This window comes from Zalophus californianus, chromosome 1, assembly GCF_009762305.2.
Source record: "Zalophus californianus isolate mZalCal1 chromosome 1, mZalCal1.pri.v2, whole genome shotgun sequence".
In the NCBI taxonomy this organism is placed as follows: domain Eukaryota; kingdom Metazoa; phylum Chordata; class Mammalia; order Carnivora; family Otariidae; genus Zalophus; species Zalophus californianus.
In genome coordinates, this window is record NC_045595.1 from 12,642,297 (window position 1) to 12,659,327 (window position 17,031).

The 17,031-nt window shown below is 48.1% G+C and overlaps 1 protein-coding gene across 1 annotated transcript in view; it reads left to right on the top strand.

Moving 5' to 3' along the window:
• The first annotated feature begins 12,762 nt into the window (after window positions 1-12,762).
• Window positions 12,763-17,031, top strand: part of NWD1 (NACHT and WD repeat domain containing 1) — a 61,516-nt gene continuing 57,247 nt past the window's right edge. The window contains 2 exon segments of the mRNA XM_027587759.2: window positions 12,763-13,079; window positions 14,269-14,366. Coding sequence (XP_027443560.2) covers window positions 12,971-13,079; window positions 14,269-14,366 — 207 coding nt within the window. The 5' untranslated portion in view covers window positions 12,763-12,970.

Sequence of the window (17,031 nt, forward strand, 5' to 3'; positions counted from 1 at the left end):
GTTATACAGGTTGGAGTAAGATTTCTGGGTCATAGATTTCTGCAACCTAATCTTGGAAGTAACGTTCTATCACTGTCCCCTCATGACCCCCTCCGCCATTTATCCAGTTTTGATAAATGTAGACACCCATCTACAAATGTCATCACCCATCATAAAGACATTTCTATCATCTAAAAGTTTCCTTGTGTGTTCTTTTGGATATATACTGAGATATATACCAAGGAGTGGGAATTTCTGGATCATAGGGGGTGATTATATATTTAATAGTCTGAGGAGCCGCATTTTATCCCTTTTTTCATATTCTGTTCATTAAAAGCTAATTCCAAGTCCTCTACACTCAAGGGTAGAGCTTATACAAAAGCATGAGTACCAGGAGCAGGGGATCCACAGGGACCACCCTAGAAACCGTACACTCTGCTGTAAGCAAATCTGGGCCACGACTGCACCTCGGAATTCCTATTAAGTGCTCACAACATGCCAAGCACAAAGCAGATATTTTACAAGCTGTCTGTCTTTGAGGGGGGTTGTTTCTCCCATTTTATAGGAAAACTTTTAGGCTCCGTGGCAAAGAGACCTGCCGGCAGTCACACAGAGCTCACGGGTGGGCAGAATTGGGACCCAGGTCTATCTCACTCCAAATCCTATGCTTTTCCCTTTACATTTCACCTCCCTAAGATACATGCGTGGGAGGAGTGTAGCAGAGTCTCCGACTCTCAGAAGATAAGGCAATCATCCAGTTACCACAGACACAGGTGCTTATAAGCGCCTTTACATCACCCTTTCTGGTTAGTACCTGCCCAGAGGCATCTGGAAAAAAGTCCCAGCTCAATTAGTGCAGGAAACGAGAGTTGAGCTGAGCCCATAGCAGCCAGCCAAGAGGTTAAAGCGAAGGCGTAAAGATAGGATGTTGGCAGGCCTGGGAGTGAGTTTGGGTTTGCTCTTAACTTCCCACGTGACCCTGGGCAAAACCTTCATAGTTAAACGAAAATGTTGGATTAGGTCAAAGGTAGATAAACTATGGCCTACAGGCCAAACCCGGCCCTCTGCTGGTGCTTATAAATATGGTTTTATTGGCACACACTCACTCATTTGTTTACATACTGTTGATGGCCTCTCGTGAGTTACAACAACAGAATTGAGTCCTTACGACAGAGACCACCCGGCCCGCACAGTTGAAAATATTGACTATCCAATTCGTCACAGGAAAAGTTTGCCAAACCCTGGACTAGATGGTTTTTTTTTGGTTTTTGTTTTGTTTTGTTTTTGTTTTTGAGAGGTAGAGAGTGAGAACGAGAGAGATCACTGAGGGAGAGGAGGAGGGAGAAGCAGACTTGCCGCTGAGCAGGGAGCCCGATGTGGGGCTCGATCCCAGGTCCCCGCGGATCATGACCTGAGCCAACCAACTGAGCCACCTAGGCCCCCCTGGACTAGATGATTTTTGAAATGGTTTCTAACTCTAAAAATCTGATAAATCATAGAAGAAATGAACAGTACAATTAACTAGGTACAGCCGAGAGGGTTGTATCAAACTCTGTGCCATGCCACCAATAGACATCTGACCATCCCTCAAGAGTCCACGTTTTCTCAGTAAAAGCAGACCATAATCAGGTGTCTTAGTTCAGGCTGCTACAGCAAATTGCCATAGACCAGGGGGCTTCAACAACAGACATCACTCAGAGTTCTGGAGGCTGGAAAGTTCAAGATCAAGGGGCCAACAGATCCCATGTCTGGTGAGGGCTCTCTTCCTCATTTGTGGACACCCACCTTCTCCTTGTATCCTCACACGGTGGGGAGCAGAGAGAGAGAGATCCTGTGTCTTCTTCTCTTTGTATAAGGGCATTAATCCATCATGAGGGCTCTCCTTTCCCGATCGAATCTAACCTTAATCACCTCCCAAAGGCCCCGCCTCCAAATACCATCACATTGGGAATTAGGATTTCAACATATGTAGTTTAGGGGTACGGGGGTGTACAAATATTGAGTCTATAACGTCGGAGCAGGCATGAGTTCATTCAACAAACACTTGCCAATGCTCAGTGTGCCTGTCCCTGAGCTGTGCCCCAGGGTCACAGAGATGCAAAGGCCCAAGCCTTGCTCACAAGGAGTTCCCTGAGGGACAGAAGGAAGTGCCATGGGGGATTCAGAGGGGTCGTGAAGGGTCAAGGAGGGCTTCCTGGAGGAGAGAAAATTGTCTGGGGCCTTAAAATACACAGGGAGGATTAAAAGATGTTGGCAAAAGTGTTCCAGACAAAGACCACAGCATGACATAGGCTGGGATGTTTGGAAAACTCTTCTCCAAGGAATCTCTGGGTGGACCAGTTGGGAGGACATACATCTGCGGGCCCCCTGCTCCACCAAGTATTGTAGATTCCCTCCTGGCTGCCCAGTCCCTCACTGTGACTGTGGTCTAGAGCCTCACCTTTATCATCCTTTCTGTGGGCTGCACAAGAGCCCCTGAGGGTGTGCCTCTGCTGCTGAAAATGGTAGGAAATGGTTATTAAAGACTCTTTGTGGTAAAAAAGGCAGACAGACTCAGATCGGGAGAGGCAGGGCATCCTATAAGGGCCTAGACAAGGAGCTGAAAGGTTTAAGTTCTGTATCAGTTAGCTGTTGCTGCATAACAAAACACCCCAAATTGTAGCCACTTAACACCACAAACATTTCGTATCTCACATGGACTCCGAACATCAGGAATCCCAGAGTGGCTCAGCTGGGCAGTTCCAGCTCAGTCTCTCACAGATAAGTAGTCACTGCAAAGCCTAACCACAGAGGGAGCACGGACCTCCAAGACCCCTCCCGGAGCTCTTCCAGGCCTCAGCTCTTCATTGGCTGATGGACGCAGGCTCCAGTCCTCACCCCAGCACCACTCACAAAGTGGCAGCTACTTCTCCCAGGGTAAGCCATCCAAGTGAGAACACAGGCATTCAAGAGAGTGCCCAAGGTGGAGACCACAGTCTTTTATAACCTAATCTTCAAAGTGACATCCCGCTTCTCCTGCCATATTCTATTGGTCACACCAACTGACCCTAGGGCAGTGTGGGAGAAGGTTAACATAAAAGTGCCCCTCATGGAGGGGCGCCTGGGTGGCTCAGTCGATTAAGCATCTGCCTTTGGCTCAGATCATGATCTCAGGGTCTTGGAATTGAGCCCCGTGTGGGGCTCCCTGCTCAGCGAGGAGTCTGCTTCTCCCTCTCCCTTCACACCACACCCCCCACCACCCGTTCTCTCTCTCTCTCTCAGATAAATAAGTAAAATCTTTAAAAAAAATTGTGCCTCAGGGAGGTGGAGGTCATCAGGGGCCATCTTAGAGGCTGCCTGCCACACCCATGATTACTGTGTGGTGGTGGGTATCGCCTAACCACCTCAGCTTGTTTCTCCATCTGTGCATCCATCTGAGCCACAATCCATTGCTTCTTATAACTGAGGCCTTCCTGACAAGTAGCTGGGGCGGGGGGGGGGGGGTCCTTTTCTAACCCATCAGTGTGACCACCTCCAACTTTGCCTCAAACCCTTCCAGAATGTTCCAGATAATTCTAATGAAAAAACATTAGAAACAGGGTGCCTGGGAGGCTCAGTCGTTAAGCATCTGCCTTCAGTTCAGGTCGTGATCCCAGGGTCCTGGGATCAAGCCCCACATCAGGCTTCCTGCTCCGCGGGAAGCTTGCTTCTCCCTCTCCCACTCCCCCTGCTTGTGTTCCCTCTTTCACTGTGTCTCTCTCTATCAAATAAATAAATAAACAATCTTAAAAAAAAACAAACATCAGAAACAAATGCAAATGTCCATCGACAGCAGGAGGATGGACAAATTGCTTTTCATATGACAGAATACCATACAGCAGTAAAAATCAGCAAACCAGGGCATGGACAAGTCTCAAAAACATGTTGAGTGTAAAAAGCAAATTGCATCAGAATACCTATGGCATTGTTCCCCTTTATATGAAAGCCAAAAACACACAAACCTAATGATATATTATTTCAGGATATGTATTTATATGGTAAAACCATCATGTAAGCTAAGCGATTGTGAACACAAGATACAAGATCAAGGCTTTCCTTTGTCAGAAGAGAGAGAGACAGATGACTGACTGAGTGGGGTGCAGGGAGCTTTCAAATATTGGAAATATTCTATTTCTTAAGCTAGATCAACACTCGAGCTAAGAATGGATTCACATTTTTTTAAATAGCTGGGGGGGAAGGTAGACTGTTTCATGATATGTGAAAATTATATGAAATTCAAATTTCAATGTCCAGAAATAAAGTCTTACTGGCTCACATTCGTGCCCATTTGTTTAGGTATCGTCTATGGCTGCTTTCGAGCTACAATGGCAGCACTGAATAGTGGAGCCAGAGCCTGTCTGAACTGCAAAGCTGAAAATATTTGCTATCTGGCCCTTTATAGAAAAAGTTTGCTAGGTGGTGGGTACATGGGTATCCATCATTATTTCTTGTAGTTTTTTTAAATTATTTAAATTCAATTTAGTTAACATATGCGGTATTATTAGTTTCATATTTCTTATAGTTTATATCTAAATTCATTATATCTAATATTGAACCTCACCAAACTATTTGCAGTTCCTAGAATACAGCACGTTCCCTCACCGCCAGGCATTTGCACATGCCACCCTCTCTAGGGAAGGATCCCTCTTCACTTCTTCCAGCTTCTGGTGGTTCCATCATTCCAATCTCTGCCTTCCCTGTCCCATAGCCTTCTGCTCCTCTCCGCTCGTGCCTTCTTCTCTTCCCTCTCTTATACAGACACTCATCATTGGGTTTACGGCCCATCTGGTAATCCAGGTGGATCTCATCTTGAGAGCCTTGACTTAATCATGTCTGCAAAGGCTTTTCCAGATAAGATCACACTTGCAGTTTCTAGGGGTTAGGACTTGAGTATATCTTTCTGGCAGCCACCAGGCAACCCCCAACACTTGCATTAAAAGCTATGCATCTGTCTTGCACTCTGAATGGATCTCCTACATTGATTGTAACATCATGCATTGATCATTTGGAAAATATTGGTTCTGGTGATGCAGAGGCTGTCACATTGCATTATTCAATATCAGAATGTCCCAGGCATTAAAATCACTGCTGATATTATCGGAAAAGCCTTTCTTTGAGCATCAGAAAGCAGTCAAGCTCATAGCAGCAGATGCAGGTTCAATTCTTATTTTCCCTTGAAATCTTGAATTGGCAACAGAACTGAGTTGTTTTCCTTGGAGTGACAGGCTCATTTTGTTCATTTTTTGAGAAATGAACAGCCAAGTCTGAATCATGGTGGGTCAGACATTTCAAATGAAAATGATGTTCCCTGAAAAAAGATCCCAACCTTCGTTCAAGTGCTTCTCCTGGAGATGGCCACTGAAATTAAGTCTCAATAGAAGGGCTTTATATGTACTTCCCATCTTGTCACACAAAATATCTGAAAGACATGTACTCGCCCATTATGGGGTAAATTGTGTCCCCCTAAAAGGGATGTTAAGTCCCAATCTCCAGCACTTGTGAATGTGACTTTATTTAGAGATAGGGTCTTGGCAGGTGTCATCGAGTTAAGATAAGGCCACCAGTTTGGGCCCTAACCCAATATGACTGGTTGGTGACTCTACATAAAGAGAAAAAGTTGAACTCAGATATAAGGAGGAGACCATGTGATAACAGAGCCAAGGAACATCAAGGATTGACAGCCAGCACCAGAATGTGGGAGAGGCCAGGAAGGATCCTCCTCTAGAGCCTTCAGAGGGAGTGCGGCCCTGCTGACAATTTGATTTCAACGTCTGGCCTCCAGAACTGAGAGAGAAGCCATCTCTGTTGTTTTAAGCCACCTCTTTCATGGAACTGAGTTATGACAGCCCCAGGAATCCAACCCCCAGGCGCTGTCTGGGCTCCAACATGATGTGACTGGGTATGCAGCAAGCTCCATGTCTCAGGCTGCTCAGGCTGCTATAACAAAATACTAAAGGTTGGGTGGCTTAAACAACAGACATTTATTTCTCTCAGCATGGAGGCTGGAAGTCCAAGATCAAGGTGCCGGCAGATTTGGTGTCTTGTCAGGGCCCAATTCTTGGCTTGTAGACAGTCGCCTTCTTGCTGTGTCCTCACATGGCTTCTCCTCTCTGTCTTCCTTTTCTTTTAAGGACTCGAATCTTAACAGGACCGGCCCACCCTCTTCATCCAATAATTTAAACCTAATTACCTCCCAAAGGCCCTATTTCCAAATGCCATCACTGTGATGGTTAATTGTAGGTGTCAATTTGACTGGGCTAAGGGATGCCCAGATATCTTCTCAAATATGATTTCTGGATGTGTCTGGATGGTGTCTAATGCTAAGAGATTAGCATCTGAATTGAACTAAGTGAAGTGGATGCCCCCCCCCCCCCCCCAGCGCCAGTGAGCATCATCCAATTCATCAAGAACAAAAAAGAGAGGGGTGCCTGGGTGGCTCAGTTGTAAAGCGTCTGCCTTCAGCTCAGGTCATGATCCCGGGGTCCTGGGATGGAGCCCCGCATCAGGCTCCCTGCTCGGCGTGAAGCCTGCTTCTCCCTCTCCCACTCCCCCTGCTTGTGTTCCCTCTCGCACTGTCTCTCTCTCTCTCTCTCTCTCTGTCAAATAAATAAATAAAATCTTTAAAAAAAAAAAAAAGAACAGGGGCGCCTGGGTGGCTCAGTCGTTAAGCGGCTGCCTTCGGCTCAGGTCATGATCCCGGGGTCCTGGGATCGAGCCCTGCATCGGGCTCCCTGCTCAGTGGGAAGCCTGCTTCTCCCTCTCCCACTCCCCCTGCTTGTGTTCCCTCTCTCGCTGTGTCTCTCTCTGTCAAATAAATAAATAAAATCTTTAAAAAAAAAAATAAAAAAAATAAAAATAAAAAAAAAAAGAACAAAAAAGAGGAAGGACAAATCCCCTCTCTCTGCTGGAGCTGAGACATACATCTCCTGCCCTTGGGCATCAACCCTCCTGGTTCTCGAGCTTTCAGACTCAGATGGGGACTTATACCTCAGCCCCCTGATTCTCATGCCTCAGGACTCAGAATAGATTGGATGAAGAAATTACAGTCCATCCACTCAATAGAATTCTATGCAGCCATTAAAATGAATGAACTAGATCTCCAGGAGACTGCCACAAAAAGGTGTCTGTGTTGTATTATTATGTGACAAAAGCAAGGTGTCAAACGGAGCATGTGGTATGATTCCAGTTTGGTCAAAACAAACAAAACCTTTTCCCCACATGTGTTTATGTGTGCATAATACAAGGACTGTTCATAGTAATTATCTCTTGGAAGGATCTCTGGGTTTCCACGGAGATGGCATATCTCCCTCGCTGGGAATCCTAGGTCCAGGTGGGATACTAATAGGGTTGCCATAAATAAATCCCAACGTGGAGCCATTGGGGCCCATATCCAACTTCACACTTTAACAACCATGTGTGAGTAAAACACCCACTGTTGTGGGTTGAATTGCGCCCCTCCTCCCAAAGTTTACAAGATGAAGTCCTAACCCCTGGTACTGCCGAACATGACCTCATTTGGAGAGAGGGCTTTTAAAGAGTTGATCAAGTTCAAATGCTGTCATTAGGGTTGGCTCTAACTCAATATGATGGTTGTCCCTATAAGAAGAGGGAATTAGGGCATCCAGACATGCACAGAGGGCTGACAACATGGAGACACGGGGAAAAGACAGCCAGCTGCCAGCCCAGGAGAGAGGCCTGGAACAGATCCTCCCTCACGGCCCTCAGAGAGAACCAACCCTCCTGCCACCTTGCTATCAGACTTCTGGTCTCCGGATCTGGGAGATGATCCATTCCCATTGTTTATGGCAGCTTTGGGAAAACGGATATACCCAGGAGACAAAATGCCAAGGGCAACCTCTCCCTGAATGATGGGCCTGGAACCAATCACAACGTGGGTAAGTGAGTGAGGAGGCCGGTTCTGTCTGGACACACAGATGGGCACGTGCTATTGGATTGTCACATAAATGTCCTCACCGAACATCCTAGACTGTTTCCTGAAGGGATGCACTGCTCTCCACGCCCTATAAAAGCAAAGACTTTTGTTTGTGCAGCTTTTGGATTTTTTTTTTAAGAGTTTATTTATTTATTTGACAGAGAGAGAGAGAGCACAAGCAGGGGGAGTGGCAGGCAGAGGGAGAGGGAGAAGCAGGCTCCCCACAGAGCAGGGAGCCCGATGCGGGGCTCAATCCCCGGACCCTGGGACCATGACCTGAGCCAAAGGCAGCCGTTCAACCAACTGAGCCACCAGGCACCCCTCAGATTTTTTTTAATTATAAAAATAATACAGTCTGTTTCTTAAAAATGCAAACTACAGAGAAATGCCTAAAGAGAAAAAGAGAGAGAGAGAGAGAGAGAGACTTACTTCCTCTCCCCTACAATCCACCATCCCAGAGGCAGCTGCTATGAACAGTCCTTTTATTCTGCACATATAAACGCTCAGAAGGTGACAGCTGTGCTTGGCAATACATCTCTTCTGCTTGCAGGTGAGTGTCTCTTTACTAACAAATTGTGCCTTTGGTTCTTCTTAAATGGCTGAATCTCAGAGTATTTGTCTGACTTTGAGCTTCTCAACCAAGATCTCATTGGCCCGGTTCCAATCAAGGACAGGAGGAATTCGACGTTCCCCAGACTTCCTGGGACTTAAGCAAAATTGTGCGTTCATGGCATTTTCTAGGAGAGGGTCCAGAGCTTTTATTGAGGATGTTGCAGTGTGTGGTCTGTAACCCCCAAAAACTTACTGAACCGGTGGGCAAAAATGAAGCCAACTGCCGATTTCCACTGGGACCATTCTGGACCCTCCTATAATTCGAAATACAGATGATACGGGACCTGGTTTCAAATACTGCTCCAGTTACTACGCTGTTACAACACACAATTATTAGCTGTGTGGCCAGGGGCCTCAGCTTCCCCATCTGTAACTCAGGAATGATAACAGCAGACACACCTAAGGCTTGTGAGCTGGGCCAAGACCTGGGAGAGGCACTCACCTGGGGCAAAATACTTGCAGGGGCATCCAAAACACCAGTGATGACCAGATAAATATTTGTTTCCTATTGGAATCCATTTAAAAAAAATACAAAATACAAAATAAATAAATCCATTTTTAAAATTAAGGTAAAATTCATATAACATAAAATAAATAATTGTAGGGGTGCCTCGCTGGCTCAGAGGGTGGAGCATGTGACTCTTGACCTCGGGAGTGTTCAAGCCCCACATTGGGTGTAGAGATTACTTAACAATAAAATCTTAAAAAAAATTAAAAATAAAATCTTAAAATAAATAAACAAATTTAAAGTGCACAACTGGGTGGCATTTCGTACATTCACAACCATCACCTCTGTCTAGTTCCAGAACATTTCCATGGCCCCAGAGGATACCCCATCTCCCTGAGCTGTCACTCCCCCAGCCCCTGGCAACCACCAATCTGCTTTCTGTGTTTACGGATTTGCCCATTCTGGACGTTCCATATCAATGGAATCGTACACTCTGTGGCCCTTTGTGACTGGCTTCTCTCACTCAATGCAATGTCTTCTAGGTTCTTGCCACATTGTAGCATATGTCAGTACTCCCTTCCTTTCTATGGCTGGGTAACATTTCATCATATGGACTGATCCCATTTTGTTTATCCATTTACCAGGACATTTGGGCTGTTTCCACGTCTGGCTTTTTTGGTTAGTGCTGCTCTGAACATCCTTGTACAGGATTTGTTTGAGCACCTGTTTTCAGTTCTCTTGGGTAGATAGCTAGGAATGGAGTTTCCACATCGTATGGTAATTCTATGTTTCACTTTCCAAGGAACCGCCAAGCTGTTTTCCATAACCGGCGCACCACTTTACGTTCCCACCAGCGGTTGCATGAGGGTGCCAATTCCTCCACATCCTTGCCAATATTTATTTTCTACTTTTTTGATTGCAGGTGTCCCAGTAGGTGTGAGATACTATCTCGCTGTGGTTTTGATTTACAGGTACATAATACCTTAAAGTAATATTTTCTAAAAAAACAAAATCCACATCAAAAAAAAAAAAAATCTGTGCCTGAACAAAACATGAAAATCTTTTTTTTAAAAGATTTTATTTATTTATTTGACAGAGAGAGACACAGCAAGAGAGGAAACACAAGCAGGGGGAGTGCGGGAGGGAGAAGCCGGCTTCCCACCGAGCAGGGAGCCCGATGTGGGACTCGATCCCAGGATCCTGAGATCATGACCTGAGCCGAAGGCAGACGCTTAACGACTGAGCCACCCAGGCGCCCCAAAACATGAAAATCTTAATGAAAACGGGATCCAACCCTGCATGTGTATACTCACCTCACTTGCCTCATTGTATTTAAGATTGTGATAATTCATTCACTGTGGATTTCTCTGCATTGATTTTAATTTTTCTAAATATTGTCTTAAAATATTACACGTTTACCACCATAAAAATGACAAAATATTATTTATTTTTATTGCTGGGGTTTTTTTTGTGTGTGTGTGTGTGCCCTCCCCCCAAAATGTAGCACCCCGGGCCACCCAGCTCCTCTCCTTGCCTCTCCTCCCCCTCTGCCCTGCGCACAAGAGGTTTCTGCCCATTCACGCGGCAGCTCCCACGCTGACCTCCAGGGGACGCCGCTTCCCCGCTCATCCTCAGCCCAGGCACGTCCTTCCAGGCAGGGGGTTTGATTTAGGTCATTAACATCTCTCTGCCGGGATTCCTCTTCTGTAAGATGGGAATGATAGGCAGAGAAGATGTGGAAATCCCTTCGCCTAGGGCTCAGCCTCTACCCATAATACCATTATAATACCATTATAACTATCCCCTAAGAGCAGGGTTGGAAGAATATATTACACTTTTACTGCAGAGAATTTGAAACACCAAAGTAGGCAGAATGGTATAATGAACAGCCAGCTCCAGGTCCCACTACGATCAACCCCCTGGCCAACCCTACCCCATCCACCCTGCCATCTGGGATTAGTATTCCAAAACAAATCCCAGTCATTCTAGAAATCTTACTATTCTATAAATATTTTATGTATCTCAAAAAGATAAAGACACTCTTTAAAAAAAAAAAAAGCAAAAACCTTTCCACGATACCATCATCACGCTTTAAAAACTTTGCCAAGAATTCTCTAATCCCTACAGATTTCTATGTAGCTGACAAATGTTGGGTTTTGAGGCTCAGCGCTCTCATTCCCTTGCCAACGGAGCTTGGGCAAATTGCCGAATTTCTCTGAAGCTTATTTTCTTTCTTTCTTTTTTTTATTTTTAAGTCATCTCTACACCCAACGTGGGGCTTGAGCTCACAACCCTGAGGTCAAGCATCCCATGCTCTACTGACTGAGCCACCCAGGCGCCCCCCACTCTGAAGCTTTTTTTCATCATTGGTAAACCAGGGTAGCAAAATGAAGCTCCCAGGTCACAGGGAGAATTAGAGACCGTATGTTATATTAGCACCTGAAGCTAAGAATTCCTCATCATATAATGACATGGTGATGGTCACAGGAATATAGTTACATGATAGAGCCCTGATTCTCAACCAGAGGGTGGAGGTGGGGATTCTGTTCCCCAGGGGACACGTGGCAATGTCAGGAGACATTTTTGGTTGTTGTGATCGGGAGAGGTGGTGCCACTTGCATCTAGTTGGTGGAGACCGGGGATGCTGCTCAGCATTCAACAGTGAACACTGTCATTTGCTACCTTCTCGGGAACTTCCCTGTATGTAATCTGAAACCAGCCCCCATACTGGGGGGGCAGGGAAAGACCAAAGAAAGTCAGGCCATTTCAGATGGGTAGGTGGCAGGTTTGATAAGCAAGGGAACTTACTTACCAGGCTTGTCTTGATTGGCCACGGACAATTAGATCTCCACATCTACCAGCCAGAATCTTAGCATTTCTATAGGGGCCTCAACTGGATTCAGTCTCATACACCATCCAGATGGTCTTAACACCACATCACTATCTCAAGGCTGTGTCCTTTGGGAGCATCTAGCCCAGGGAAGGCCAGTGGACTGAACACTCCAAGGACAGGGGATGGGGAGGGCGAGCCTCTCATGCCCAGGTCCAGCTGGTGAGTCAAATCTGCAGTCACGTGTTCTTGATGACCTCCTCCAACATGCACACCCCACCACAAAGAGTGCTCTGGCCCCAAATATTAGCAGGGCTGAGGTTGAGAAACCCTGCTCTGGAAACTTAGACTTCATTTAACACTTGCAGGGACATCGACATTGGACACTCTGATTCCTGACGCTGGGTGAGTCTGGAAATAATAGTAATCAATCATGGCCAACATTTCTTGGGCCCTTCACATGCCCCAGGTGTGGCGTTGGGCTCACCCTGTAAGTGAATTTCATTGTCTCGCCAACTCTGGAGATCATGAAGAAAACTTAAACCCAGAGAGGTCAAGTGGCCGGTGCCAGGGGCCTCATCTATCTGGACTTCCATTTTTTTCCATCAGTGGGACAGGATCATAACATCTGCCTCTCAGGCACACTGCCCATGCGGGATGCCAACCATCTGGCACCTCACGGCCCCTTAACAAATGGGCTCCTCTATGATGAGTGTATTAGCCCGGCACACAACGGTTAACCATCAAGTCTGGCTAAGTGCCCAGCTAAGCCAGGGCCCGGGAACCACACAATTTCTTTCATTTTCCCGGTTGCTGGGCGAATTGGCAGGGAGAGACCTGGGAAGTACCTAAGACAAAAGTTTCTAGGATTGCCGGGGGCCTGGTTTCCGGGCACCGCTGCACCCAGAAAACTCTCTTCTCCAGCCTACTTCCCCAGAGGATTTTAAGTTGGCCCTTCTACCACGGAAAGGAGGGAGAGGGAGGCCAAAGCCCCCAAGAAACACCAGAAGGCGGGCCCTGCAAGGGACCTCTGTCCTTCCTGGGGAAATCCAGTCTTGTTCAGTTGCCTGCGGTGACAAATAGGAGTCAAGGAAGTTGGACAGTTGTGGATGAGCCCGTTGATGGGACGATAATTTAGTGAGCACCTACTATGTGCCAAGCATGCCGCCCTTGGCGGACAAAGTCTTTGCACTCACAGAACTTATGTTCTTGTGGAGAGACAAGCAGTAAAGAAGCAAGAAGAAACGTATCAGCTGGTGGTGAGTACCATGCAGAGGATTAAAACAGGTTGATGGCATTGGGAGTGACTCGGGGGTAGGGGGTGGTCATCGAGCAATGGGACAGTCAGGAAGAGCCGCTTAGGAAGCAGCATTTAAGCCGAGGTGTGGATGACATGAAAGGGTTCAGGATGTGGAGAAGATGGGGGCCGACCAGCACTCACTCCCCAACCCTACCCTACCCTTCCAGGCTAGTGAAAAAGTTCTCACTCTGATCCTCAGTTTTCCTCATCTGTAAAATGGTGACAGTCAATTATGGTACAGTGTTTTTCAGGTCTGTGCAGGAAAGTTTCATTTAACAGGCTGGGTTTTCCACACCCTGCACATGAAAGGTTTGGCCCATGACCAGCTCCCGGGATGTGCCCTTCAAGCTCTTGGAATGCCTTGCCTGATAGGAGTGTTGTTTGTTTACCTGGGGGCCTCGGAATATACTCGAAGAGTCTATGCTAACGATGTGATTTCTGGTGGGGACCTTGGGCCATGTGGTATCCACTCTGGAGGAGCTCTGGCGGGGGGGGGCTGGACTCTGGAGTCAGCTGTGTCTTTGTGACCAATGCCCAGGAAAAACCTGGACACCAAGGCCCCGGTGAGCTTCCCTGGTTGGCAATCCTCCGAGCGTGTTGTCACACACCGTTGCTGTGAAAATCCAGTGCTGCCCGCACAACCCCGCTGGGAGGGGGCAACTAGAAGCCCAAGTCCCAGCGTCTGCCAAACACAGCCCTGCATGCCTCTTCCCTTGGCTGCCCTTCATCTCTGTCCTTTCACTGTAATGAACCTTCGCCATGAGAACCACTTTCCCGAATTCTCTGAGTCCTTCTAACGAATCCTCAAATCTGAGGGGGGCATCCTAGGGACCCCTGAAAGGCAGACTCTTTTCCTGGGTGAATGAGGCAGGGAAGGGAAGTTGAGGCAGAGAAGGAAAAGGTATGAAGAACCTCAAGCTGTTTGGTTGAACTGATACCACCGTTTCTCAAGTGCCTGTATGTAAAGTGCGGACTTGGCATTCCCAGCTCCCAAATGCCTCACTCACACGGAGGGCCATCGTGGGTATGTTTGGCATTCGTTCTCGTTTTCAGGCTCATCGTGCTCCCTTATGTGCTGATCCTGAGGGGAGTGCCTTTCTCTCCTGGTCCTAGCCCATCCTTGAGTGGTTCTCACTGCCATCTCACAGACGATGCGGCTGATGTCCCAGGAGAGGGGCCACTTGCTCAACTCCTCCAGGACAGCGATGGACGAGCCAGCATCCCAACCAGGCCCATGGACTCCCAGGTATGCTTTCCTTCTGTCTGCGGTTTGTTACTGTGGAGAGGTGCTGGGCAGGACTCAGATCACCAGGGCATTTTCCATCAGGTCAGATAACGAGAAGGTCTTTCCCTGATCAAAGGGGCCATGTTTTTGGTTAATTTTTCTCCCCTGGATTTATTGTCGGATAATCGGCGAATGTGTGAGTTTGAGGTAGCCAACATGCTGATTTGATGCACTTCTATCTTGCACCATGATTACCCCAGTGGCCTTAGCTAACACCTCCAACACACACCTCATTACTATTTCTTTTTCATGGTGAGAACCTTTAAGATCTATGCTGTTAGCAACTTTCAAGCATAGAATACAGTATGAACTGTGACCCCCACGCCGTGCGTTAGACCCCTGGGTCGGTCTTATTCATCTTTTAACTGGAAGTTTGTAACCTTTGACTGACATCTCCCCATCTCCCCACCCCCTTTCCCCTGCAACTATCACTCTACTTTCTGTTTCTATGAGTTTGGCTTTTTTCAATTCCACGTAGAAGTGAGATCTTACAGTATTTGTCTTTCTCTGTCTCGCTTATTTCACCTAGCATAATGCCCTCCAGGCCTCTTCATGTTGTCACAAGCAGTGTTTTGGGATTATTTCCAAAACCACGTCTCGGTTTGATATGGGTAGCTCCTGAACTGCCCCTGGAGACTTGCTAATCTCCCTTCTCATCCGAGAGAGCAGGCCACGGGCTCCATGCCTCCTGCGGGCAAGGAGATTTGGCTTGAGTCGCTTTAAAGCTGGTTCCTCAGTTTCTCAGCACTGCTGACATTCGGGGACAGATAATCCTCTCTGGTGGGGCCGTCTGTTGCATCATAGGGGGCTGAGCAGCATCCCCGGGCCCTACCCACTGGATTCCAGCAGCTCTCCCTCCCCCACGTCATGACAACCAAAGTGTGCGAGGGTCCCCTGGGAAGCAGAATATGCCCCTGATGAGAACTGCTGGTTTAAAATGTACACACAGGGGCGCCTGGGTGGCTCAGTTGGTTAAGCGACTGCCTTCGGCTCAGGTCATGATCCTGGAGTCCCGGGATCGAGTCCCACATCGGGCTCCCTGCTCGGCGGGGAGGCTGCTTCTCCCTCTGACCCTCCCCCCTCTCATGCGCTCTCTCTCTCTCTCTCTCATTCTCTCTTTCAAATAAATAAATAAGTAAAATCTTTTAAAAATAAATAAATAAATAAATAATTTTAAAAAATGTACACGCAGTGCCTGGACCACCTTTGGAGGGGACAGTGAGCACGGCAAGAGGTGGGGGTTCCACTCTGTTTGTCCTTCTGGCCCGCCCCGCCAAGACCGGCACGACTCCTAGCATCTGACAGCTTCCCTCCGCACACCTGGGCCCGGGCTCGAATTTCAGGGATCCCCAGGAGACCTAGGTATTCTAGAGGCTGGCTGGTCCCCAGGCCCCAACTCCGGGCTCCGGGAAACCGTAGTTGCCATAGCAACTGCTAAGCTCTTGGGGTGAGGAGCTGGCTGGTTGAGGGGCAAAAGGCTCCAGAGCCTGGAGGAACCAACATCCTGGGGCCTTGGCTGGGAGGCCACTGTCCAACACCCTCCCGTGAGTGCTTGCAGATCAAGCAGAGCAGTGGGGAGCAGTGGCTTCAGCTCCCCAGGGGCGTTGGAGGTGGCGCGCAGTCCAAGGCACCAAGGGGGTGAGATGGATGCCCCATTCCAGAAGGCTCTGCTTGGCTGTCCTCCCAGGAAGGCCACCTGGCTTCTGACCTGAGGTCCCTGAGTCCCAGACCCTATCCTGGGGAAGTGTCATCCAGGTGGACAGGCAGCATGAGCCTGGGCCCCCTCAGCCCGGGCACCCGCCGGCGGCTTCTCCAGGGTCAGGCAGGCCCCCTCCCAGCACCTCTGCCCAGCAGTGTGGCCATCTTCATCAGCTCCACAGTCTCGGGTAAGGGGCAGGGCAGGGCTGGGGGGTTAGAGGCAAGCAGATACTCTTGGGGAGGGGCGAGGTGGCCAGGGCATGGCTCATAGGGTCCCCTAGGAGACCTGGATAAGAATGCAGCCTGGCCAGTGACCCACATGGGAACTGGTGAGGGGGAACCTCCTAGACCCTCTGTTTGCTCCTTGATAAGTCAGGCTGAGAGCCTGACTGGATAGAGTTGCTGTGAGTGACAAATCATACTGCAACTAACATTTATGATGAATGCACTACAGGCCAGACTTCAAGAGTGTGAGAGCCGTTTCCCCCCACCCCTCAGACACCAGGCTTTGCATGACCTGACCCTCCTCATCTCCCATCTTGATCTCATGGGGTCCTCCCCTCACCCCCGTGCTGTGGTCACCCTGAGCTCCAGCAGGTCGTGGGACTCTTGAAGCCCTGGGCCCCGTAACCGCTGGTTAGGGGTATGTGTATTTAATGTCTGGCTCCTCAGAGCAGGTTGTGAACCCTGTGGGGGCAAGGACGGTAGTATGCTGGCAGGGTGTTTACTAGCCTGTCCCCCAAGTCTAAACAAAACAAAACGAAAAACACCAAAACACCCGATTTGTACCGTCTGCCGATTTCCGTGGTGTAAATCCTTCCGCCAGGGTCAGTTTCGAGCTGCCGATGGGACTTGCCCGAACACGCAGGCAGAGATGTGCAAGAATTCAACCTCCTCTAATATTTGCCATGAAACAAAATCAGCAGCC